General features: G+C 44.2%; 1 protein-coding gene across 2 annotated transcripts in view; it reads left to right on the top strand.

The window, feature by feature from the left end:
• The window catches only part of hapln1b (hyaluronan and proteoglycan link protein 1b), an 87,445-nt gene that overhangs the window by 49,432 nt on the left and 11,369 nt on the right, over positions 1–26,644 (top strand). For both annotated transcript variants that reach the window (XM_067982170.1, XM_067982169.1), the window contains 2 exons: positions 17,662–18,036; positions 24,914–25,216. In XM_067982170.1, coding sequence (XP_067838271.1) covers positions 17,662–18,036; positions 24,914–25,216 — 678 coding nt within the window. The remainder of the gene's footprint in view (positions 1–17,661; positions 18,037–24,913; positions 25,217–26,644) is intronic.

The raw sequence follows: 26,644 nt of genomic DNA, 5'->3' as shown, positions 1-26,644 counted from the left end.
GGAGTGAATGTTTAGGGTGGTGGATGGGGTGCCAATCAAGCGGGCTGCTTTGTCTTGGATGGTGTCAAGCTTCTTGAGTGTTGTTGGAGCTGCACTCATCCAAGCAAGTGGAGAGTATTCCATCACACTCCTGACTTGTGCCTTGTAGATGGTGGAAAGGCTTTGGGGAGTCAGGAGGTGAGTCACTCGCCACAGAATACCCAGCCTCTGACCTGCTCTTGTAGCCACAGTATTTATATGGCTGGTCCAGTTAAGTTTCTGGTCAATGGTGACCCCCAGGATGTTGATGGTGGGGGATTCGGCGATGGAAATGCCGTTGAATGTCAAGGGCAGGTGGTTAGACTCTCTCTTGTTGGAGATGGTCTTTGCCTGGCACTTATCTGGCGCGAATGTTACTTGCCACTTATCAGCCCAAGCCTGGATGTTGTCCAAGTCTTGCTGCATGCGGGCTCGGACTGCTTCATTATTTGAGGGGTTGTGAATGGAACTGAACACTGTGCAATCATCAGCGAACATCCCCATTTCTGACCTGATGATGGAGGGAAGGTCATTGATGAAGCAGTTGAAGATGGTTGAGCCTAGGACACTGCCCTGAGGAACTCCTGCAGCAATGTCCTGGGGCTGAGATGATTGGCCTCCAACAACCACTACCATCTTCCTTTGTGCTCGGTATGACTCCAGCCACTGGAGAGTTTTCCCCCTGATTCCCATTGACTTCAATTTTACTAGGGCTCCTTGGTGCCTGATGTCAAGGGCAGTCAAATGCTGCCTTGATGTCAAGGGCAGTCACTCTCACCTCACCTCTGGAATTCAGCTCTTTTGTCCATGTTTGGACCAAGGCTGTAATGAGGTCTGGAGCCGAGTGGTCCTGGCAGAACCCAAACTGAGCATCGGTGAGCAGGTTATTGGTGAGTAAGTGCCGCTTGATAGCACTGTCGACGACACCTTCCATCACTTTGCTGATGATTGAGAGTAGACTGATGGGGCGATAATTGGCCAGATTGGATTTGTCCTGCTTTTTGTGGACAGGACATACCTGGGCAATTTTCCACATTGTCGGGTAAATGCCAGTGTTGTAACTGTACTGGAACAGCTTGGCTAGAGGTGCAGCTAGTTCTGGAGCACAAGACTTCAGCACTACAGCTGGGATGTTGTCGGGGCCCATAGCCTTTGCTGTATCCAGTGCACTCAGCCGTTTCTTGACATCACGTGGAGTGAATCGAATTGGCTGAAGACTGGCTTCTGTGATGGTGGGGATATTGGGAGGAGGCCGAGATGGATCATCCACTCGGCACTTCTGGCTGAAGATGGTTGCAAACGCTTCAGCCTTGTCTTTTGCACTCACGTGCTGGACTCCGCCATCATTGAGGATGGGGATGTTTGCAGAGCCTCCTCCTCCCGTTAGTTGTTTAATTGTCCACCACCATTCACGACTGGATGTGGCAGGACTGCAGAGCTTTGAACTGATCCATTGGTTGTGGAATCACTTAGCTCTGTCTATAGCATGCTGCTTCCGCTGTTTAGCACGCATGTAGTCCTGAGTTGTAGCTTCACCAGGTTGGCACCTCATTTTTAGGTACGCCTGGTGCTGCTCCTGGCATGCTCTTCGACACTCCTCATTGAACCAGGGTTGATCCCCTGGCTTGTTGATAATGGTAGAGTGAGGAATATGCTTGGCCATGCGGTTACAGATTGTGCTGGAATACAATTCTGCTGCTGCTGATGGCCCACAGTGCCTCATGGATGCCCAGTTTTGAGCTGCTAGATCTGTTCTGAATCTATCCCATTTAGCATGGTGGTGTTGCCACACAACACGTTGGATGGTGTCCTCAGTGCGAAGACGGGACTTCGTCTCCACGAGGACTGTGCGGTGGTCACTCCTACCAATACTGTCATGGACAGATGCATTTGCGACAGGTAGATTGGTGAGGACGAGGTCAAGTACGTTTTTCCCTCGTGTTGGTTCGCTCACCACCTGCCGCAGGCCCAATCTGGCAGCTATGTCCTTCAGGACTCGGCCAGCTTGGTCAGTAGTGGTGCTACCGAGCCACTCGTGGTGATGGACATTGAAGTCCCCCACCCAGAGTACATTTTGTGCCCTTGCTACCCTCAGTGCTTCCTCCAAGTGGTACTCAACATGGAGGAGGACTGATTCATCAGCTGAGGGAGGACGGTAGGTGGTGATCAGCAGGAGGTTTCCTTGCCCATGTTTGACCTGATGCATGAGATTTCATGGGGTCCAGAGTCAATGTTAAGGACTCCCAGGGCCACTCCCTCCTGACTGTATATCACTGTACCGCCACCTCTGGTGGGTCTGTCCTGCCGGTGGGACAGACCATACCCAGGGATGGTGATGGAAGAGTCTGGGACGTTGGCTGAAATGTATGATTCTGTGAGTATGGCTATGTCAGGCTATTGCTTGACTTGTGTGTGGGACAGCTCTTCCAATTTTGGCACAAGTCCCCAAGATGTTAGTGAGGAGGACTTTGCAGGGTCGACTGGGCTTGCTTTGCCGTTGTCTTGTCCAGTGCCTAGTGGTCCGATGCCAGGTGGTCCGACGGTTTTATTCTTGTTATGACTTTTCGTAGCGAGATTTTACAACTGAGTGGCTTGCTCGGCCATTTCAGAGGGCAATTAAGAATCAACCACTTTGCTGTGGGTCTGGAGTCACATTTTGGCCAGACCGGGTAAGGACGGCAGGTTTCCTTCCCTAAAGGACATTCGTGAACCAGATGGGTTTTTACGACAATCCGGTAGTTTCATGGCCACCATTACTGATACTAGTATTTTAATTCCAGTTTTGCCTAATGTCCATTTTTGCACACTTTGCTTAGAGGTCACTGGAGCAATTGAGGGCAGGAACCCTGGCTGATTTATTTCCCTATCTAAGTCAAGGATGCTGAGTCCAATTGCAGAACCCCACTAATGGTCCAGAGATAAGTTAACTCAGCACAATCCAGGAATCCATCCTGGGATCTTCAGAATCGTTATGGATGAGTGAATGCCTTACTAGTCAGTGGCTTTTCCCACAGAGACAGCAGGGGAGCCCTCTCCTGTGATTTTGGGGTGATATTATGTCAGATGCTGCCCAGGTAATTTTGGGTGCGGAGGCCTGAGGCATCGAATTGAGTTGACTAGCAGTCCCCAATGTGGATGGCATGTGCAAATCTGGCTGGGAGTTTGTGCTCAAGCAGTGTACCAGGTTCATTAGGACCCCAAGTGTCATTTAAATTCGGTGATAGCTCCATAATGCAGCTGCATCAGCTGAGCAGCCCTCCAGCCACACATCGCCTATTTGGAATGGACGCTGAAAGGGAGCCCACACTAATAAAAAATAATTGCTGGTACCCCTAGCCCGGTGAGTCTTAGTTTCCCTTAACCCATACTCTCATCATATTATGCCCTATGTCACTCCCCCCACGGCAGGAAATTGCCTGGTACACAATGGGCCGCTAGAGCCCCTTCACTGATTGCTGGCACTCACTTTTACGACCCTGGCACTCCCAGCATGTCATGAGCGATAGTCTGGAGTACCAATGAGGTCAGATGAATTGTACACAGATGCGTGCAGTGCTGGCACCAGTGGCATTGCACATGGGACATAATGTTGTGTTGTCCATTCACCAATCCATTGGGGAATTCATTTCCTTTCCTTTCCTTGGCCATCGTGGAAGCCAGGCATCTTTTCCTGCTTGAAAACTAAATCCATATTTGGGGTAAATTTCTTTAGGGCTTATCCCGTTTTATCTGCATAAAGGGGGTTTCTGCCAAATCTCCGCTGAAGTTGTAGTGGTGGATCGGGAGAAGCCTTTAGGAAATTCGCCTCTATTGTCTTTCAACGTGGTTAAAAAATGACATCCCTGCCAGTGACCATCTGCTGACATCGAACCTGCTCAAAGGGGGAAAATTTGGTGTGATTTATGAAATTGTGTTTTACATGCCCAGAGGGACCAAAACACAGAAGTTACGAAGTAATTTTATTCAAATTTAGATCAGTTGGACAATAGCCTCATATGTATTTATAAAATCATTACAAAGTGATCACTGAAGTATGTGCTCCATTCTTATACCAAGGTGCACACACTACAGTAACAGTCCTATAACAAAGCCAATATGTAATATAAGACAACCAGGAGCAAAGTCCATTACCTATATAAGAATGTTGTAAATGAGAACTTTGTAAGGCTCTTTTTAATGGAGAAAGCTAGATGATGGGCCAAGCCCGTAATGTAGGACACCACAAAGATTGAAAAAAAATAAAAGGTAAATCAAGAAGTAGTGATTAGGTGAATGCAAATTTTGGTTTAAATAATCTGTAGATTGTAGGAGGAAAGGAAAGGTTGTAAACAGTTCCACATTTTTGAGGTTCTGAGGACGATTGAATTAGAGTCAAGAAGGTGTGATGAGTCTTGATTTCAACACAGTGAGGATGCAGGTGGGACAAAGAACATGTAAGATCGTGTGTCTGCAACTTAGGAAGAACGTGAGAGGAAAGTTCTGGGAAAATCTGACCATAAGATAGAGAAAGACAAGAAATGTTCAGTGGAGCCAGAAATATTGCAATCAAATTCTTCCATTAACTTAGGGTTTCCTAAGATTTGGTATCTGGTGATTGCATTTTTGAGAAACATAACAATACTATGGGCTCGATATCGCAAGGCGGGGGGTCGACTGGGCGCGTGGGTAACGCACCCGGTGAAATCAGTGTGCTCCACACAGAATCGCAGGCTAATTGGAGCCACTTACCTTTGCTTCTGGGTTTCCCGCTGGTAAGCTGTGCGGCGGGTGGACTGCGCATGCGCAGCAAGGTCTGTCAGCTGGAGGAGCCCTATTTAAAGGGGCAGTCCTCCACTGACTGATGCTGCAGAAAATAGGAACAATTACAGCATGGAGCAGCCCAGGGGGAAAGCTGCTCCCAGGTTTAATAATGCCTCACTCCAGGTATCATTGGATAGGGTGAGGAGGAGGGGGAGGACAGAGATCTTCCCCCCCCGGCGGGTGGGAGGAAACGGCCTGCCTCTGCCACCAAGAAGGCCTGGCTCGAGGTGGCAGAGGAGGTCACCAGCACCACCAACATATAGCGCACCTGTATACTGTGCAGGAGGCGCTTCAATCACCTAAGTAGGTCAGCCGAAGTGAGTACACTTACTCATTCCCCTCCCCTCCGTCTGCCACATCACCGCCCCCACCCCACATCTTCTTCTGCACCGCTAACACTACTCTATCACATCACCCCTCACACCCACTCAAAGCTCATCCTCATCTTACCTGTACTTACTCACCTCGCCAGTACTCATCCCATCACTACCACTCAACCCAATCCTCATACAATCTCATGGCTCTATCTCATACTCACCCTCTCATGCATCTCTTTCATGGTCAGCCTCACTCAACCTGCCACTACCTGTGCTGCAGCCAGATGTGCAGTAGGAAGCGTAAGGCAAATGTGTCGTGAGCATGAAGGGGATGCACAAGGGTGTTTGAGGGTTTGTCATGGTGTTTACCTATATTTAATTTCTGATCAACTCATATAACATACTATATTGTCACCACTAATGCCACGTCTTTGCGAATCTTGTCTGGTTTGTGCAATAATGCCCTTTCCTGAGGATCACTATGAAGACCCACAACTGATGCCACCCATTGTGTCACTGCAGAGTGGGTGTAGGTGTATTTGCAGGGCTGTTTTGTGCAGACGACTGAAAGACGTCGGCGATGTCCCCGGTAGCACCCTGGAAGGATGCGGAGGAGAAGTTGTTGAGGGCAGTGGTGACTTTGACAGCGACAGGTAAGAAGATGGTGCTCGGGCCAGCCGGGAGCAGCTCGGCATGAAGGAGGCTGCAGATGTCCACGACTACATGTCGAGTGACTCTGAGCCTCCGTGTGCACTGCTGCTCAGAGAGGTCCAGGAAGCTGAGCCTCAGTCTGTAGACCCTCTGGCGAGGGTAGTGCCCTCTGTGATGCATCTCTTTCTGCAGTTGGCCGCCCTCCTGCTTTGCACCTGGATGTGTCACAGCACTGTGTGGTGGAGCTCCACATGTCAGAGGTGGACGGCGTGGCCGGCGAGGCTGGTGATGCTGTTCTTCCTCCGAGGTCATGACTGCAGCTACGGCAGCCCCCATCCGGAAGATGTACATCTGAGGGGGTCCGCAAGGTAGGTAAATGTGTCTGTACACCAGGGTAAGTGTGCAAGTTGGTGAATTTTATTGTTAGGAGGAGGGTGGTGGAGGCCAAACTTTGTCCAAAGTGACAGAGTGGCCTCCTGCAATGAGAGAGGGTCTCCCCACCCCCACCCCCCCCCCACCCCACCTGTCAAATGGAACTTTGCAGCTGCCACAGGCTGATGGCTGCAACACATCCATTTGAACTGGGAGTGTTTCCCCCAGTACGAGAAACAGTCTCAGTTAAGTTCAAAATCCCAGCCCTCCTAAAATATCAGGTCTGTAAACAACCTGAAGTACCTGTTTAAGTACTTTAAGTGGCACCTCGCCGGCTTTAATTGCCACGGTGGCTGCGCGCGCATGTCAACACGTCACTGGGGAACCCGGAAATGGGCGGGTTGGAGCCGGGCTCCAGACCCGCCCCAGGAATCCCCAATTTTCGCAACCCCCCCCCGCCACGAAATCGAGTCCTATGTCTTTGAAGATTTGAAGGAAATAAGATTTTTATAGCTCCACTGGAGGGTATGAAGATGTAATGATTTGCACTGCAAGAGGAAGTGGAATTGTGGGCACTGACGGGTCAGATTTTGCTGTCAAAATAAGGGTGAGGCTAATGGCGCTCACCGTTATTTATGTGTAAATGGTACAGCAACTTCAGACATGGGGCAAATGCACGGTTAAATGTGAATGTCCAAAAGTTGCTGTCTGAGTTGCGTTGTTAGCTTCACTAAAATAGCATTGAATGTCGTGAAGTTGCTGCATTTGCACGATACATACGAACTAAACTCGACACAGATATTTAGGGCTAGTAATTACAAGCATAAGTACCCTTTCAAACGCACGATAAGTGTTAATGACTGCCAATCAACCTCTCTGGCACTGAAATTTAACTATTATAAGTGTGGAGACCCATTCCTTCAGGTTGTGAATTGTTTTAGGAAACTTTAAAGATCTCAAAATCAAGTTTTTTCCTTACTTTCCTTCCTGTCTTTTTTTCTCTCTCTCTTAATCCAATCTTTCATTCCCTCTCTTTATTTCTCTTTCTGAACTGTTTATTTCCCAATCCTTAAATTTCATTGGTTAAGGAGATGCCCTGTTTCCCTTGCTGTGCCGTAATCAGTTTACATTTTCAGCAACTTGGTGGGCAAAAAAATTTTTTGAGCTGAAGGGTGCAGGAGCAAGATTAAGTAATGGCAGATGGCATTAGATACCGTGCTTCAGCAAAATCTAGCCCCATGTGATTTGAAGGAAGTTGATGAATGTCGAGTGGAATCATTAGTAAGAATGGATAATGTTGGATGATGGGTGGAGATCATTGATGTAGAGAAGCAGCTGAGTGGGAGAGGGAACAGTGCCTTGGGAAACCCTAAGTTAATGGATGGCAATCAAAGAATGGGCCATTGACCATTATGTAGATAGAGCAATTTGAGAGAAAACTAGCTAGCCATGTAAAGGGACCATAGTGTATGTCATATTAAATAAAGGTAAATCATACAGAGTGAGCATTAGGTTGACATCCATAAACTACCAGAGCTTTAGGGTGACTGACATCATCTGGAGTCTTAAAATAAATTATAACCTTACTAGTCACTCTCAATCATTCCTAATTATTTTTTAAAATGTTCTTAATAGTTTAAAGACAATAGGGTTGAAGTTCCTCAGAATGCGATCCTGTCAGTTATACCAGGATTGTGCACACTGGTATCCTCCACTACTGACCCTGCTGGAGTTTATCGGATCACTGGGGAGGCAACTAATTAGCATGGGACTAGCAGGCACCCACACTACTACAGGTATATCTCTAGTGCCCACCTGCCCCATGCGGCCAGAATTTCTGACACCAGAATTACAGCAGGAGGCTGGTGGAACCCGTGTGGAATTTTGGGCTCAGTACATATATTGGGAAAACAGGGACAGGAATAGGACATTCAGCCCCTCGCACCTGTTCCACCATTCAATCAGATCATGGCTTATCGGTACCTCAACTCTACTTACCTACCTTTGATCCATTTCCTTGAAACCATTACCTAACAAAAATCTATCGATCTCAGTCTTGAAAATTTCAATTGACCCACATCCATAGCCTTTTTGGGAGAAAGAGTTCCAGATTCTCCCTTTGGGCGAAAGAGTTCCAGATTTCCACTATCATTTTGTGAAAAAGTCCTGCCTGATTTCACTCCTAATTGGCCTAGCTCTAATTTTAAGATTGTGTCCCCTTGTTCTGGATTCCCGCACCAGAGGAAATTGTTTCTCTGTATTTATCCTAACGAATCCCTTTATCATTTTAAAGAAGTTAATTCCACCATTCTTGTCCTGAACTCTATCCTTCTAACAAGTGCCTGTATAAAGGAGCTGTGTTTGCTAGGACCAGTTAATAAAGGCAGAAACAGAGTGCTAAAGGCACACAGAAAGATTTTTGGTAGGAAAATGTTTTTGCTTATGACTTTTCTTTACCTGCCTATTTTGAGAAAATTCTTTTTGCCCTATTCTTCTGAAGCTTTCATCATGGAAAGGATTCTCAGCCTGGACAATTTGGCATAATTTCCGTGAAACCTGCAAATTGGGGTTTCCAATGGGGATTGAATTATTTATGATATATTTGTTTGAGAAAGAAATGGAGGAGAAGAAGCAAGCAGCTGCAGGGGTAACATGTATAATAAGACAACACCCACAAAGAAGAGAGTTGCAGGGTTTCTCAGGGTTATTGATGGAATTGACAGCACTCATGTGGCTAACAGAAAGGGATTTCACTCCCTCAATGTCAAACTTGTATGGGATTACAGATGCCAGTTCCTTAATGTGAATGCCAAGCATGTTTGCAGTTGCCATTGCATTGATGCTCTGGCAGTTGAACATCTCAGCTCTGTTTCTAAAGGAATGGTAAGTGTCAGGATAATTTGTTGGAGACAAAAGCTCCACTCTCCTTTCATATCTCATGATACCACTGTGCACAGCCACCAATGCAGCAAAAAAGAGATACAATGAATCTTACATAAGAACAAGAATTCATATTGAGCAAGCAATAGGAAGGCTAAAAGCAAAGTTCAGATGTCTGGATTGGTTGGGAGGCCCTTCATTATGCTCCTAGCATGGTATTACGAATTGTGGTAGCTTGTTGTGTTCTCTACAACTTCACTACCCAGAAAGGTCTTAAGGTTAAAAGCCAGAGGAGGAGGGAGGGGCCAGATGGTGACATCATGGAGATTGAATATGAGCCACAGAAAGAGGAAGCAGCTGAAGCAACAACTGCAGCAGTAAGAAAACCGTGATTGAGGCTTAGTCGGGACACCTTCCCTGAAGCATAAACCATTGTTTGTCAAAGCACACTAACCTTAATAGAGCACCTTTATCTTGTCTAACTGCCTTTACATTAAACCCCGCCATTCCTCTTTGAATGTTACAGTGAAAATACAATACAAGCCATCACATTACTGAAGTACAAAATATCAGACCCTTGCTTACCGTCTTCATAAGCCATTCCACCAATGGATGGAAATCAATTTATAATACTCATGATGAATTTTCAGCACGGAAACCCCTGGTGATTTTTCTATTTTTCCTAAGGCTTATTCTAACAATGTGCCACTGGAGGACCAGGTTTCTGAGATGTTAATGGCTGCTCAGACCTATGATGAGTCTGTTGGGATGGAGGTGGCCCTTCACTCGGCGCCACTGAGTCTTGAGGTAGATTTGAGACAGGTTGATTATTTGTCACTGGCTCATCCACAGCCTGGTCTTCTCCATTCCTTCCACCTGTGACGGCATCTGAGCTATAGCTCTGTTATTGCCTGAATATCTCCATTGTGCTGCTGTCCTGAGAGAAAGTAACCTTATCAGCGTGATCTCCAGCTATCCCACCCAAACTAGGAACTGGTGCTCTGCAATCTGCAGAAGAATAGACAATGGTGGCACTAAAATCTCTCAAACCCTTAGAGAGAGTGCGCTGGATATCCTCCAACTCTGGATAGTTCGGAATGTGGTAGTGAATGATCTGTTAGCATTCAAAGTATGGAGTAAAGAAGAAGGACCTGTAAGGAAGCTTAGATATGGGAGGTGAGCTCTAAACATGCATGGCAAGATGTGAGGGCAGGTTAAGTGGAGAAATCCGTATGAGAGACAAAGTGGTACATGAAGCATCATGTAGTGCAGTGCCTAAACACTGAGGGCAGGCAGTGATAGCTCCCTCTGATGGTCTCACCAGTCATGTCACTTAGTGTTGGCACTTACCTTTGTGTCAGGTGATTACATTTCTTCCTAAATTGTATTTGAGTCCTTGAGGTTATAGAGGTGCCACTGACTGCCACTGCCACCTCTTTCCACATCATACTACCTGTATTGGCAGGTCTCTTGTCTCCAGCACCAAGAATGGATGCCTTTTGCTGCCTAATTTCACCCATCAATACCTCCAAATCACTCCATGTAAAGTTTGCAGCCTGTTTATTCACTCCTTTTCCAGTGGCCATCTGTTTCTCCTTGAGTCACCCGGCCCCTTTAAACTGATGCAGGCTTTTAAATCTCATCTAGTAGATGCTAGTTCAATTAATAATTTTAAATCTGAGATCGATAGATTCTTGGTAGCCAAGGGTATTAAGGGATATGAAGCCAAGGTGGATGGAGTTAGGATACAGATCATCCATGATCGCATTGAATGGTGGAACAGGCTCGAGGAGCTGAATGGCCTACTCCTGTTCCTATTTTCCTATGTTCATTTGGAGCCTTAGACTCTGCCCTCCTCTACCCTCATTCCCCTGTCCTGAATTTTCCAAGCCTCCCTATGCATTGGTGCTACTCCAATCCTGAACCTGCCTAGCAATATTTAAAATTAGCTAATGCCAGAATTCTGACAGGGTCTGCATCTACCTCCAGAAGTCTAGTGTAGTTCTGCAATTATCCATCCCAACCATATTTTCTAAAGTTATATATATTTTATTGCACTGATTATAGAGTGATATCTATCTATAGAAACAATTTTGGGCCTGCCTTAAGTGCTTTTAATAAGTGGTAATATGCTAACACAAGATGAAATTGGTATTATGGTGAAATTGATTGGCCCACTTGAATTAGAGGCTCACTCAAAAGATAGCTTTTCCAACATTCCCATTTAGTGAAGTTGGTTTAATCCCAGTTTAAAACCAGTTTCATGGAGCATGGAAAGCCGATAATTGCCTCACCCTGAGTATTATTTCCTGACTCTCTTTCTTACTGGGAGGGAAAGAGCAGGGAAGTTACACGTTTTTGAAAATGGCAGATTGAAAAGGACAAGGAGTCATCAATTGGGAGGGAAAGGTCAACAGATCATTAGGGACAGGGAAGCAAAATTGGACTTTGGAGTCAGAAATGAGGAGGCAAAGGGATGACCCCAGGCATGCAGCAAGGGAAAGGGAAAACAACTTTTAAAAAAAATTGTGTTCCAGGCCCTTACAGACCCATATGACCTGTTGCTAGGTCTCTGTAAATGTTACAGTTGAGCCAACTGCTAAGAAAGGTGCAAGAGTGGACCAGTAACATCTCACTCCCTGATTGTACCTTTACTCTGTGGAGAAGCACTTGGCATCATTCAGCACTTCCCCTAAGCAGCATATCTGAGATCAGGAACTTAGATGAGTGATAAAACCACATCCCTTCACTCTATGCATTGCTACTCCATCATTCTGCATCGCAATACCATCTAAAAAGAAAACAATAATAATGATGGCTTCTTTTCTCCAATTAAAATGAATTCCAGAGGCTTCTCCAGTGGGTAAGTTCAGTGAGTTTATCCAGTGATTATCTGAGCCATACAGGTCAGAAAGGTCCCAAGTTGAATTACCAGTGTGTGTTGAGCCAGCTAATCTCAGTCAAGGTGGCTGAAGGGATGTAACCATTGCTTGAACTTGATTGCAATTTGCAGGAAGGGTTGGGGGGGATGGGGGGAGAATCGGTTGAGAAAAGGATCAAACCCTCACCCCCCACCCCCACCCCACCACCATGGTTGAAAATCCTGCAACACTCCCTATGAACAGGCACACATAAATAATTACTGCTTGGGTGAAATACTGGACAGAAACTTGTGACCCTGGAACTGTAATCCAGTAAGAAGTCAATGACTTCAGGAGAGGAGAGGAAGGGAGAAACTGGACAAATAAAATAAAGTCCAGGGTCCAAACACCATCTGATGCAGTCGTAAACTGAATTATTAACTGGCTAGATAGCACAATATGATGGAGTTATCAACTGGATTATTAATTCTCCAGGTCATTAAAAAAAACACACAGGATAGTTATCAATTATAATGGTTCCACTTGGGCAACTATGAGCAGTGGAACCCATCAGAGAACAGTCAAAATGCCTCTACATTTCATAATATTTATTAATGACCTCAACGAAAGTTCTGTAAGTGGAATGTCTTAAGTATACAGTTGACATCCAGTTGAGTGGGAAAGCAGAATATCCTGAGAAGAGACCTGGCATTTCCGGAAATATCCAGATGCTTGGCAACTGGCCGGATGAATGGTAAATTATACTTATCGCAGAAAAGTAGAATGAATGGCATAGAGGCATTCCACAATGGAACACCAACACACAGAGCCACAAAGAGAATGGTCACAAGTTTGATTTCCCTCTCTTTCTCTCCTCCTCCCCCTTACTCAATGGGGGGATGTGGGAAATTTCACCTAATAGGCATCAAATTATGCTCCTTTTGTGTTTGCGTGTTGTGCATCACAAATCGTTATGCCTGACTCCATTGTACTCAATTTGACACATTACATTGTGTTTACAGCGCCACCTACATGTGCAATACCTTTACAACCTTGAGTCCATTCAAAATTTCTAATATTTGATAAATTACTGTAGCACGCCATTCAAAAGTTTAGGTACAGCTAATGGAAAATAATATTTCCCAACAACCATTATGCAGGGATGAATTACTTTTGTTGCTATGTGTAATGATGTCAAAAATGAGCTCATTGACGTTTCCTCTGGTTGATACCCTAGCAAAACTATAAATGCATTCAAAATGAACAGATTTATGAATTCATGAGAAGTACTGACCAGAGGAAAGAACATATTTATGATGTCGCTACGCATAATGATTAGAGTAATTCTTCTCAGGAGAGCATTCAAACCAATTAAACCAAAGCAAAACAACTTACATCCTGAACACAGTTGAAACCAATAGAATCAACTATGAAAAATCCAAGTTTTCACGTGCGTTTTTAAAAATAATTACCAACTAATGTCAATTAATTAGGGAGCAGAGCATTGCCTTGTGTTGGGCATCCAGTGCATGGTGCCATGGAGTGATAAGATGTGGGTTCACTTCCATATTCTCCACTTGCTGAGTTACTAATCTCAGCCAGATCATTGCGGAGAAATTCCAGTTACTTCCCAACAACAAAGGAGGAAAATTTAGAGAGAGTCAGTCTCGTCCTCACCACAGCCATTGTGGCACTCCTTCTAGGAATTGGTTTCAGAGCGACACCATTGAAGGCCCGTGAGCAACAGAGATTGCCATACGACCTCGTAGCTTTGGATGGTGTGTGATGCAGAGGAAGCAAGTTAAAGGAATAGGGAGGAAATAACAGAATATAAAAAAGATACATTTCTCTCAAAAAAATTAAAAAGTAATGTTAATTAATTACAAATAAGTATATCTGAGAAGATTTTGATTAATTGAAACAAAAAGACGGTATGAAGATAAGTGCAAAATAGTATTCAGTACTGAAACTGTGTTCGAACCACAATAAAACAGACCGCAAGTTCACAAAATAGTAATTTTGTACTGTACTCACATCCAAATTCCTCAAACTTGTAATAAAAATGTCTTTAATGAAAGATATGTCCCTGTTATGTATGCCACATTCACTATACTTATGGATTGACCCAGATGACAGGAGATGTCGATAGTAACCTTGACTACTGAATACATTAATGCCTATTATAATTGCTTGGAGTAGGTTTTTAACCAAATTTGAATGCAATTTACTATATTCAAAAACAACTCCTTGTTTTGGGTTTATGCAAGCCTAAGTCAATAGAGGTAATTAATCATAACACTTCAAAACTAAGTTATATATAGATGTAAACATGCAGTTCTCATTATTTTGTACAAATTACATTAAAAGACTCTTTGTGTTCTTATGATTGTTTCTTGCCATAAAACGTTGCTAAACAGATGGCATTATTTACGACCACGGCCATGAAAATCCTTGGACTTGACACTGCTTTACAGCCATATCTTCGTACCCACATAAACAGGGATTCCAACGCACTTCCGGCAAAGTTATTACAGCACAATGACAGAAAGTCCAAGGATTTCAGGGCCCAGAGTAAATGCATTTGATTATAAACAGAAAACACATTATTTTGAAGAATAGCGCTTCTTTTTTTATTCATTCTCAGGATGTGGGCTTCGCAGGAAAGGTTAGCATTTATTGCCCATCTCTAGTTGCATGTGAGAAGGTGGTCTGGAACCGCTGCAGTCCGTATGGCAAAAGTGCTCCCTTAATGCTGTTAGGTAGGGAGTTCCAGGATTTTGACCAAGCAACGATAAAGGAACAGTGATATATGTCCAAGTCAGAATGGTGTGTGACTTAGAGGGGCATTTCAAGGTGATGGTGTTGCCTTGCACCTGCTGCCCTTGTCTTTCTAGGTGGTGGAGGTCGTAGGTTTGGCAGGTGCTGCCGAAGAAGCAGTTGCTGCTGTGCATCCTGTAGATTGTACACACTGCAGCCATGGTACATTGGTGGTGGAGGGGTGAACATTTGTACTAGGGGATAAGGTGCCGATCAAGTGGGCTGCTTTGTCCTGGATGGTGTTGACATCCTTGAGTGTTGCCATCCAGGCAAGTGGAAAGAATTTCATTATATTCCCTCGGGGAGGCTTTGGGGAGTCAGGAGGTGAGCCACTGGCTGCAGAATACCCAGCCTCTGACCTCATCTAGTAGCCACAGCATTTATGTGGCTGGTCCAGGTTCAATGGTGACCCCCAGGATGTGGATGGTGGAGGACATCAACGGCAGTGCCATTGAATGTCAAGGGAAGGTGGTTAGGCTCTCTCTTATTGGAGAAAGTCTTGCCTGGCACTTGTGCGGGGCAAATTTTACTTGTCACTTATGAGCCCAAGCCTGGATGTTGTCCAGGTCTTGCTGTATGCGGGCATGGACTTCTTCATTATCTGAGGAATTGTGAATGGAACTGAACATTGTGCAATCATCAGCGAGCATCCCCACTTCTGACCTGACGATAGAGAGAAGGTCATTGTTGAAGATAGTTGGACCTAGGGAGGTACGCTGAGGAATTTCTGCAGCAATATCCAGGGGTTGAGGCGATTGACCTCCAACAATCACACCATATTCCTTTGTGTTAGGTATTATTATAGCCACTGGAGAATTTTCCCCATGATCCCCATTTACTTCAGTTTTACTAGGACTGCTTGGTGCCACACTCGGTCAAATGCTGTTTACTGACATATAGCACTGTAATATGTACTACTTATGAAGAGAGGTAGAGTTTTTATAACAGGTGCTTCATCCCTGCATGAATACTTGCTAGCTGATGAGTAATCTTTGTCCCATGAGTTTCAGGTAACGAGCAGCTCAAATCCTATTTCAAATGTGGCTCAAGAATGTATTCTGAAGGTCACCTATATTGAAATAAACACACATACATTACATGAGTTGATTCACTGACGGTTATTTGCAATTAATAATATGTATGATGAAGGCATGCTGTGCTTTGTTAATCCTTCAGGGTGGCCATTACGATACATTAAGAAAACATTCTGCACACTGTCGGCATCTGCATCAACAGCCATTGTCAGCAAAAATACAGTAAGCTGGCTAAGGATATATTTGCCTTAGAGGCAGTGCAGCAAAGGTTCACTAGATTAATTCCTGGGATGAGAGGGTTGTCTTTTGAGGTGAAGTTGAGTAGAATGGGCCTATACTCTCTGGAGTTTAGAAGAATGAGAGGTGATCTAATTGAAACACATAAGATTATGAGGGGGCTTGACAGGGTAGATGCTGAGAGAGTGTTTCCCATGGCTGGAGACTCTAGAACTAGGGGGCCTAGTCTTAGGATAAGGAGTTGGCTATTTAAGACTGAGATAAGGAGGAATTTCTTCACTCAGGGGGTTGTGAATCTTTGGAATTCTCTACCCCAGAGGGCTGTGGATGCTGAGTCATTGAATATATTCAAGGCTGAGATAGATAGATTTCTGTACTCTAGGGGAATCAAGGGATATGGGGATCGGGCAGGAAAGTGGAGTTGAGGTCGAAGATCAGCCATGATCTGATTGAATGGCGGAGCAGGCTGAAGGGGCCATGTGGCCTACTCCTGCCCTTATTTCTTATGTACAGAATATAGCAGATATCCTGTAATCTCATCTCAGGGTTGTTTGCTGTCACGGCTGATGACATCACATGATCCCCTTGGATTAGATTACTGCTTTTTAATCATTGTTAGGCATGCATTTTTCTCTGTTTATAACGGTTTCTTACATCCTGCCAATCAGATCTTGTTCAATCCTTTCAAGACTTTGGAGCTTGCCAGATGGACCACAAAGGCCTTTTCTGGTCCTGTACATTCCTATTGTCCTATCTTGACCATTCCCATTCATCTGATTATCTTGCAGGTTAATAGTTATAGAGTCACTCAAAAATAAACCTGTTCTTTATATTACCCCATCTAGTTCCAATCACACATTTGATGAACTCTGGTTCTTCTGCAACAATTTTTTTAGATTGCCGTCTAGTTTTGCTAAACTTGACTATATTTTCTTCTTTCATTCCTAGTCTTCATTATTAATGCAGTGCATTTTTTGGCTGGCTGCTTGAAAAATTGGTAAATGATCAAGAGGTTAGAATCCTTACTGATCTCTTAGTGGTTCTTCACTTATAATCAAACAGTTTACAGAATTTGAGAACCTACAGCAGAATAGTTCGCAGATCTCTATTAGTGAGTAATTAGCTATGAGCAGAGCACGTTCTTCCCATTTTGGACAGTTAATCATGTGCAACATCCATGAGATGTCTACTCTATGCCCTCAATTAGTTTGTTTGTTCATGCATAATCCTGGACAAATTATTTGAACAAATTCTGAAACAATCATTTTGAAAGCAATTGTCTGCTTTGTGATATTTTTTCATTCTCCCAATTAAAGAATTGTAGGTGGCATTTATATTAATGTATTAAAAACTTTTTAAAACCCTAAAAAGTCATTTTGAATATTCTTAAATCGGTCAGAAATAGTTTTGAGGCAAACAGTAATATTTACATAAAAGGGTCTTTCCACTCTAATAAATTTGTTTTGAAATTTCAATGTTGGGTACACTTTTGGTGCTATATTATCTGTGCATTTAAGGCATTTTACCATTTCAACTTTCACATATCACATGATCAAAATTGATTTATTTCAAAAGCAGGTTCTGGTGCTAAACTGTTTCTTGCAGTATAAGGATTACACAAAGAAGATACAGCTGGCCCTCTATTAACACTAAACATTATTATTATTTTTGTAGATAATGGATCACGACTGGGCATAAAGATAGAACAGCCTAAAGTTGTCTCTTACCGAGGTAGCAATGCCACTCTGCCCTGTAAGTTCCATTACATGCCCGTGCCTGTGCGTGCAATTCAAACCCCTCTTAAGGTCAGGATCAAGTGGACCAAACTGACCTCAGATTACCTCAAGGAAATTGATGTATTTGTTGCATTGGGAAACAACTGGAAAAGTTTTGGAAACTACCAGGGAAGAGTTTTTCTAGACAAAACCAATGAGAATGATGCCTCTATAACAATAACAGATTTAACATTGGAGGACTACGGTAACTACAAATGTGAAATAATTGAGGGACTAGACGATGCCACCGGGACTGTGCTGCTGGATCTGCAAGGTACAAATACGTGATTCTTTTTATATGCAAAAAGAGGTAATTATGTAATAATCAATAAACTTCTTAGCAGAGAATATTTCTTGAAAAGTATTTGGGTGAGTGCTGTGCTCATTAAGGTGAAGGATGTCATTTCAAAGGACTATAGCACCCAATATTAGCAGCAGCTATTCCCAGGGCAGGTAGAGCAAAGCTGCCTTTACTCTGCTCCAATAATGTGCCCTCCTCCAATCTCAGAATCACATCTTCTATTGCACCAGTGTGAATTTTCTACACCAGTCATCCCTAATACGTCTTGGAATGAAATTGTCAATTTTGCTGATTGGCCGATTGGTACCAATTTTGTTCCGTGGCCTCACAAATATTAAGAGCGCTGTAGAAGATGGCCAAACTCATTTCATGTGGGATCTTTGCATCCAGCAGACAGACAAGACTGTCATCTCATCAGTCTGGATTAGACTTGAATTCAGACCTCAGAGGTGGGAGGCCCATGTCAACTCACTGTACCTTTGGGGAAATTGTTTCTTTCATTTTGTCAGACTCTTTAATCCCTCTAATCCTTCTATTTTTCTTTTCTCTTTTGTCTATTTCTCCCTCCTTCCTATCTCACAAATGTTTTAATCTTTATCTGATTTTTTTGTTTCTATTTCTTTTGGTGTATTTTTTTCTCTTATCTCGTGGAGTTTCTTTCTATTATGGCACTATGAAGTTGTTAGAATTCTGGATTCTGCTGGACTATCTAGAAATTATCACCTGGTGTCCTGTGTTCTAGGAAGGCCTTCCTTCCATGGAGAATACTTTTTAAAAAAGTATTTCAGACATTTGGCTTCATTTTCACTGAGATCAAATTTTCACTAAGGACTGGAACTCAATTACATTGTTTAGCCTTTATACGTAAAATAGCGAATTATGTCATCAGGTCCCATCAGGTTTATGATTTGCTGTTTATTAACATGTACTTTAAAGCACACAAACCACCCTAGAAAATCCACAGGGAAAGAAAGCTATGAAATAGATTCCATATTCTGATTATAAAAGGAATGACTAGATGGGCGCTCACTTAAATTTAAAAGTATGTATCTTTGATGGATCTACTTTATGTAAAATACTTAAGCTGAGTAAAAACTGATGCAGCATTAATAGCTTTAGTGGAGATAGTGGACTTCAGCACTTTTCCTCTTTTGCACTGAAGATCGAAATTGTATATCTGTACTGACGAGGCAAAAGTCATAAACAGTTGGTAGGAATGACATTTGAAACAAATTGAAAACCTGGGGCAAGTTTGAATTTTGCCCAGTTCAGGCCATTTCAGATTCAGGGCATTTCAGATTAAAGTCAATAATGTGCATCTGTATTGTGCACTAGATGCCCTCTATGAATGTGTACCATTCTGTGTATCTTATGTATATTTAGCAAGTATGTAGATTCTGTCTGTGTCTTAATCTATAGCAAAAGGTTATATTTCATTTCCTGACAATTTCCCAAAGTAAAAAAAATGGTATATTATCTTTTATGCCTGTTTTTCTACCCTTGTCGATATTAATTGCTCCCAGGAAAGGCACAGGATAGGTTTGATTCAGGGTAAAGCTGTCTATGCCAATAATGTGCCAAACTCTGAAAAGCATCTCCTGCAGCACCAGTGTGGCAATTCCATGCTTATCAAGTCTTATTCTTTGCACTGAGACTCAATCAAAATATCACCTCTATCAATGTATCTCGCTCCTAAAAGTAAACACAGCTCCTCCGTGTGTTGAAATGAGCTTGTGATCGATCTCATTCTATTTGATCGTAAATCTCACTCTTAATGTTTCCCCAATGTTGGCAGCTCTGGGCATTTCTAAGTGAGAATACCAATTTAGAGCTGATTTTTTTTTTATTCGTTCACGGGATGTGGGCGTCGCTGGCAAGGCCAGCATTTATTGCCCATCCCTAATTGCCCTCGAGAAGGTGGTGGTGAGCCGCCTTCTTGAACCGCTGCAGTCCGTGTGGTGACGGTTCTCCCACAGTGCTGTTAGGAAGGGAGTTCCAGGATTTTGACCCAGCGACAATGAAGGAACGGCGATATATTTCCAAGTCAGGATGGTGTGTGACTTGGAGGGGAACGTGCAGGTGGTGTTGTTCCCATGTGCCTGCTGCTCTTGTCCTTCTAGGTGGTAGAGGTCGCGGGTTTGGGAGGTGCTGTCGAAGAAGCCTTGGCGAGTTGCTGCAGTGCATCCTGTGGATGGTACACACTGCAGCCACAGTGCGCCGGTGGTGAAGGGAGTGAATGTTTCGGGTGGTGGATTGGGTGCCAATCAAGCGGGCTGCTTTATCTTGGATGGTGTCGAGCTTCTTGAGTGTTGTTGGAGCTGCACTCATCCAGGCAAGTGGAGAGTATTCCATCACACTCCTGACTTGTGCCTTGTAGATGGTGGAAAGGCTTTGGGGAGTCAGGAGGTGAGTCACTCGCCGCAGAATACCCAGCCTCTGACCTGCTCTCGTAGCCACAGTATTTATATGGCTGGTCCAGTTAAGTTTCTGGTCAATGGTGACCCCCAGGATGTTGATGGTGGGGGATTCGGCGATGGTAATGCCGTTGAATGTCAGGGGGAGGTGGTTAGACTCTCTCTTGTTGGAGATGGTCATTGCCTGGCACTTATCTGGCACGAATGTTACTTGCCACTTGTGAGCCCAAGCCTGGATGTTGTCCAGGTCTTGCTGCATGCGGGCTCGGACTGCTTCATTATTTGAGGGGTTGCGAATGGAACTGAACACTGTGCAGTCATCAGCGAACATCCCCATTTCTGACCTTATGATGGAGGGAAGGTCATTGATGAAGCAGCTGAAGATGGTTGGGCCTAGGACACTGCCCTGAGGAACTCCTGCAGCAATGTCCTGGGGCTGAGATGATTGGCCTCCAACAACCACTACCATCTTCCTTTGTGCTAGGTATGACTCCAGCCACTGGAGAGTTTTCCCCCTGATTCCCATTGACTTCAATTTTACTGGGCTCCTTGGTGCCACACTCGGTCAAATGCTGCGTTGATGTCAAGGGCAGTCACTCTCACCTCACCTCTGGAATTCAGCTCTTTTGTCCATGTTTGGACCAACGCTGTAATGAGGTCTGGAGCCGAGTGGTCCTGGCGGAACCCAAACTGAGCATCGGTGAGCAGGTTATTGGTGAGTAAGTGCCGCTTGATAGCATTGTCGATGACACCTTCCATCACTTTGCTGATGATTGAGAGTAGACTGATAGGGCGGTAATTGACCGGATTGGATTTGTCCTGCTTTTTGTGGACAGGACATACCTGGGCAATTTTCCACATTGTCGGGTAGATGCCAGTGTTGTAGCTGCACTGGAACAGCTTGGCTAGAGGCGCAGCTAGTTCTGGAGCACAAGTCTTCAGCACTACAGCTGGGATGTTGTCGGGTCCCATAGCCTTTGCTGTATCCAGTGCACTCAGCCGTTTCTTGATATCACGTGGAGTGAATCGAATTGGCCGAAGACTGGCTTCTGTGATGGTGGGGATATCGGGAGGAGGCCGAGATGGATCATCCACTCGGCACTTCTGGCCGAAGATGGTTGCAAACGCTTCAGCCTTGCCTTTTGCACTCACGTGCTGGACTCCGCCATCATTGAGGATGGGGATGTTTGCAGAGCCTCCTCCTCCCGTTAGTTGTTTAATTGTCCACCACCATTCACGACTGGATGTGGCAGGACTTCAGAGCTTTGATCTGATCCGTTGGTTGTGGAATCGCTTAGCTCTGTCTATAGCATGTTGCTTCCGCAGTTTAGCATGCATGTAGTCCTGAGTTGTAGCTTCACCAAGTTGGCACCTCATTTTTAGGTACGCCTGGTGCTGCTCCTGTCATGCTCTTCTACACTCCTCATTGAACCAGGGTTGATCCCCTGGCTTGTTGGTAATGGTAGAGTGAGGAATATGCCGGACCATGAGGTTACAGATTGTGGTGGAATACAATTCTGCTGCTGCTGACGGCCCACAGCGCCTCATGGATGCCCAGTTTTGAGCTGCTAGATCCGTTCTGAATCTATCCCATTTAGCACGGTGGTAGTGCCACACAACACGTTGGATGGTGTCCTCAGTGCGAAGACGGGACTTCATCTCCACGAGGACTGTGCGGTGGTCACTCCTACCAATACTGTCATGGACAGATGCATTTGCGACAGGTAGATTGGTGAGGACGAGGTCAAGTAAGTTTTTCCCTCGTGTTGGTTCGCTCACCACCTGCCGCAGGCCCAGTCTAGCAGCTATGTCCTTCAGGACTCGGCCAGCTCGGTCAGTAGTGGTGCTACCGAGCCACTCTTGGTGATGGACATTGAAGTCCCCCACCCAGAGTACATTTTGTGCCCTTGCTACCCTCAGTGCTTCCTCCAAGTGGTGCTCAACATGGAGGAGGACTGATTCATCAGCTGAGGGAGGACGGTAGGTGGTAATCAGCAGGAGGTTTCCTTGCCCATGTTTGACCTGATGCCATGAGATTTCATGGGGTCCAGAGTCAATGTTGAGGACTCCCAGGGCTACTCCCTCCTGACTGTATATCACTGTACCGCCACCTCTGGTGGGTCTGTCCTGCCGGTGGGACAGGACATACCCAGGGATGGTGATGGAAGAGTCTGGGACGTTGGCTGTGTTGAATTATAGCCAGTTTTGCTACTGTACTGTAAGCCTGCACTCATTTTTAAAAAATGCCTCCGTTCATTTATATTTGTTTGTTATACTTATCCTGATTCAAAGTGGAGCTAGAAAAATACATTTTGTACAGCAGTTGCCTTGTTAGTGCTCTCCCTCCCATTTGGGGGGGTTATGGGTTTACTAGATCGTGTAAAGAGGGGTGAACCAGCCGAGATTGGAAAGGTGGCAGGCCAAACTCTCACACCAATTAGTAGTTGGATCACATCTGCAAATAGATGTTGCAGTGCAGCCTGACCCAGATAGTGAAACGCAGTGTTTTAAATAATGACCAACGTTTTGTTTAAATTCTGTTTTTCACTGTAATCCTGATTAATATTTATTAGCAGATTTGGTGCAATTAATCGACAGAGTTTAAATCAATTTCCAATTAAAGATTCTGCCACTCAAATAATGAATGCATAATTTCATCTGAAAAATGCTGAGACTACATTAATTGTATGAGCAATAATATTTCTCTTGATACTGCACATTTCTTTAAACAAGCTTTAGAAGAAAAACAGCTGATTAAGATTTCATAATTTTTATCTCAATAGAAAACACTTGCTTCCTGCTGCTTTCAGTAAAGTGTGCCAGATTCAGCACAACATTCATACTTAAGCAGGAGAGGAGCAATAAATTATTGGGGAATCAGGTTGGGAGAGGCCCGGCAGAATATTGGGACCGCAGACAGGAGAGCAGCAGCAAAACATCAGAAAACTGGACAGGAGAGCAATAGCACAACAGTGGGAAATCAGGAGAGAGGGGGGTCAAAGGAGCAGCACCAGGTCAGGGATTCAGGGCAAGAGAGGTGTAGCACAACATCAGGGAAAGGAGCAGCACAACATCAGGGAATCGGGGGTGGGGGGGGGAAGGAGCAGCATAAGGTCAGAGATTTAGGGCAGGAGAGGAAGAACACATCGGGGGGGAGGAACAGCGCAAGGTCAGGGATTCAGGGCAGGAGAAGTGTAGCACAACATCAGGTATCTAGGGCAAGAGAGGAGCAGCAAAACATCAGAGGAAACAGAAACACAACATCAGGGACCTGAGAGCTGATCCTTATGTCCCTCTGCTAGATTATGGCTGGATACTGAATGTGCTATATCCAACTTTTCAACAAAAGCTGTAGAATTTTACCACTGGCACATTCCTTGCAATGTGGTGTGACTGACTCAGATTTGTGTAACAGGGGAATTCTGAAGTTTACCTAAGTGTCCCAATCCTGTGCTTCTAAATCCTCAATGCTGTCAGATTTAGCTGAGAGTGATTTGTTAAATTTAAGTGAAGCCGCAGCTTGTCCTACATATTCTGGCACTGTCCTATATTTCTCCAGTATAAATTGTTGAGAATAAAAAAAACCTAGTAAAGGAAGTTTCAGGTTTCATGTGCATTGATTCATTAAAATAGAAGTGATTTGGTGGCAGTTTGTTAGTGAGCAGTTCAGTGCCACAGAATGGTCAGACATGGGTCTAAACAGAATACAAAAGATCACCCAACCTAGTGCAATGATTCATCTTCTGGAAGCTAGTTCAAGAGTGGTATTGGCCTGGAAACAGCTATTACTGACATTTCAGAAGGGAATGATGTATGCTTCACATCAGTTGATGAGATGGAGGCAAAAAGGCAGTGAGGAGAGTCACATAATTCAGTCAATTATAAATAATTTAAATTTGCTTTCCACCTTGAAAGCTGACAGACTTTATATTATTTGATTTGATTTGCAGAAGGGTTGTAGGCATGCATATTTATGTATGAATAAATTTACAGTAATGAGTCCAGTGAAAAAAAACACTTACAGTCCTAGTTAGTCACAAATTTAGCAACAGTATTATGACAATCTGTTCTGAAAATGAAGATCTATACACAGAATTTTGCAGGAAAAATGTGTAAATTGTGTGAACATCACAGTCAAATTACTGCAATTTGGAGAAAAGCTGAAGAAAAATGTCAATTGCAATCCATAGTCATTCTTAATGAATAATTGAACTTGCACAAAATCAGAACACCCCTCAGGTTCTAACAAGTAAATGTGTGTGATGTTAAATGAGCACATATTTGAATGGATGTATCTAATTATACATGTGTCTGACAGCTGGTGTACCTTTGTACCTTTGGGTTTCTGTTGCTTACTGTCATCATATACATCTGGCTGAATTCTTAATATGGATATATTAATTTCTGTTTTCTTGTGTCCTTTATTTTTTGTCCAGGTATTGTGTTCCCATACTTTCCACGACTAGGTCGCTATAACCTGAATTTCATTGAGGCTCAGAAGGCGTGTGAAGATCAGGATGCGATAGTTGCTTCATTTGATCAGCTTTACGATGCGTGGAGAGCGGGACTGGACTGGTGTAACGCAGGCTGGCTGAATGATGGCTCTGTGCAGTATCCTATCACCAAACCCAGGGAACCATGTGGAGGGAGAAATACAGTGCCTGGTGTCAGAAGCTATGGATACAGAGACAAGGTGAAGAACAAATATGATGTGTTCTGCTTTACATCCAACTACGAAGGTATGAAATTCAAACGTTCTGTTCTGTCTTAATGATGTGGAATTTTGATATGTCAACAAACTGGATCAATAGTAGGGTTCAATCTTAGACTTCCCGTTAGATGGAGGTACTGAGCATATTCCGTGTGATTCCCCACATAGAAGGAAGGGAAAATCAGTCAACCTACAGCAGTCTCACACTCCTAATGGCTTGCTATGGCATTTGCCTAAGAAAAAAATGCTTGCTAAGTCCTTAGATGGAGAATGCTGCACATTATGGAGATGTTATCCAAGAGAGAGAGACAAATTTGATTTAAAAATTGGATTGTGAAATGTTAATTCTGGCTCTACCACCAAGCCAGACTATGATGTATAGCCAGATACTATGGATGTAATTTTGTGAGTCTTTGCTGCTAGGGTGGAACCTTGTGAGATCAAAGCCTGGATTAGAGATAAGGTTACAACTCAATAGCCCCAATTCTTCAACACACTCGGCACTACATGGCTTAACACTGCCTATGGAGCTTCACAAAATTATCCTTTATAATTCACATTCAATTTGTTGATAACTGAGGATTGGCTCCTCATGCTGTACAGAAGGACCAAGGGATGAGGTGGTCCTCATCTCATGGAATCTGGCTCTGAGTATGGAGCCACTGGTGCCTGCTTCTCTAAAAGGTGCTCCTGGGCTGTCTGGTCTTACCTCTCATGCACCACTGCCATGGTGCTCTGAAGGGGAAGGCCATAGACCTGACATGTGCTGCTGTCCTGAGAGGTGGCACTATCAGGCAAATGTACTCCGGCTGGCACCATTCCACTGGGCCCTGGACCTGTGGCCCCACCTAATAACTGGGATGTCTAGTCTAATGGCATCTGCCAGATCCTGAAAGCTCTGAGACACATTAATGACTATGGTCTGGAGGCCACAATCTGTGCTTTGCTCTAATCTGTCGCCTGTTGAGCTGCAGTCTGTGCTTCCATGGAGATGGAGGAACCAACTGGTACCTACTGCTGCTTTTTTGAGGATTTTCTGCAGATTTCAATGCAGTTGCCACTCTCTATGATGTTGTTGCAAAGTAGAGCTATAGACTCAACAATCACACCAACCAGTGGCTGCACATCCTGGGAGATTGTCCTCAAAGCCAACAAATAGGTGTGACTTTCCTCAAACATCCTTCTTTTCAGATAAGTCTCCAAAATCATAGCAGCTTTCTCCATAGTCTCCACATTCTCACCTACTACCCACTCTGCCAGGTCCCCCATGTTTGGTGAAACATCTGGTGCCAATTTCTCATTACCACTATTTAATTCCCCTTGGATGAAAGTCTCTGTGCTGGTGGCTGGCAGAGAGGAAGCAAGTGTCGCCAGTGGTAAATTGGAGGAAGTTGGGGCAGAGGAAAATGGGACAGGATGCAGCATCATCATCATTACCATACAGTACAAGGGAGAA

Source organism: Heptranchias perlo, chromosome 4 (genome assembly GCF_035084215.1).
Source record: "Heptranchias perlo isolate sHepPer1 chromosome 4, sHepPer1.hap1, whole genome shotgun sequence".
In the NCBI taxonomy this organism is placed as follows: domain Eukaryota; kingdom Metazoa; phylum Chordata; class Chondrichthyes; order Hexanchiformes; family Hexanchidae; genus Heptranchias; species Heptranchias perlo.
Note: the sequence above shows the minus strand (reverse complement) of the source record. Positions and strands in the feature narration are given on the sequence as shown.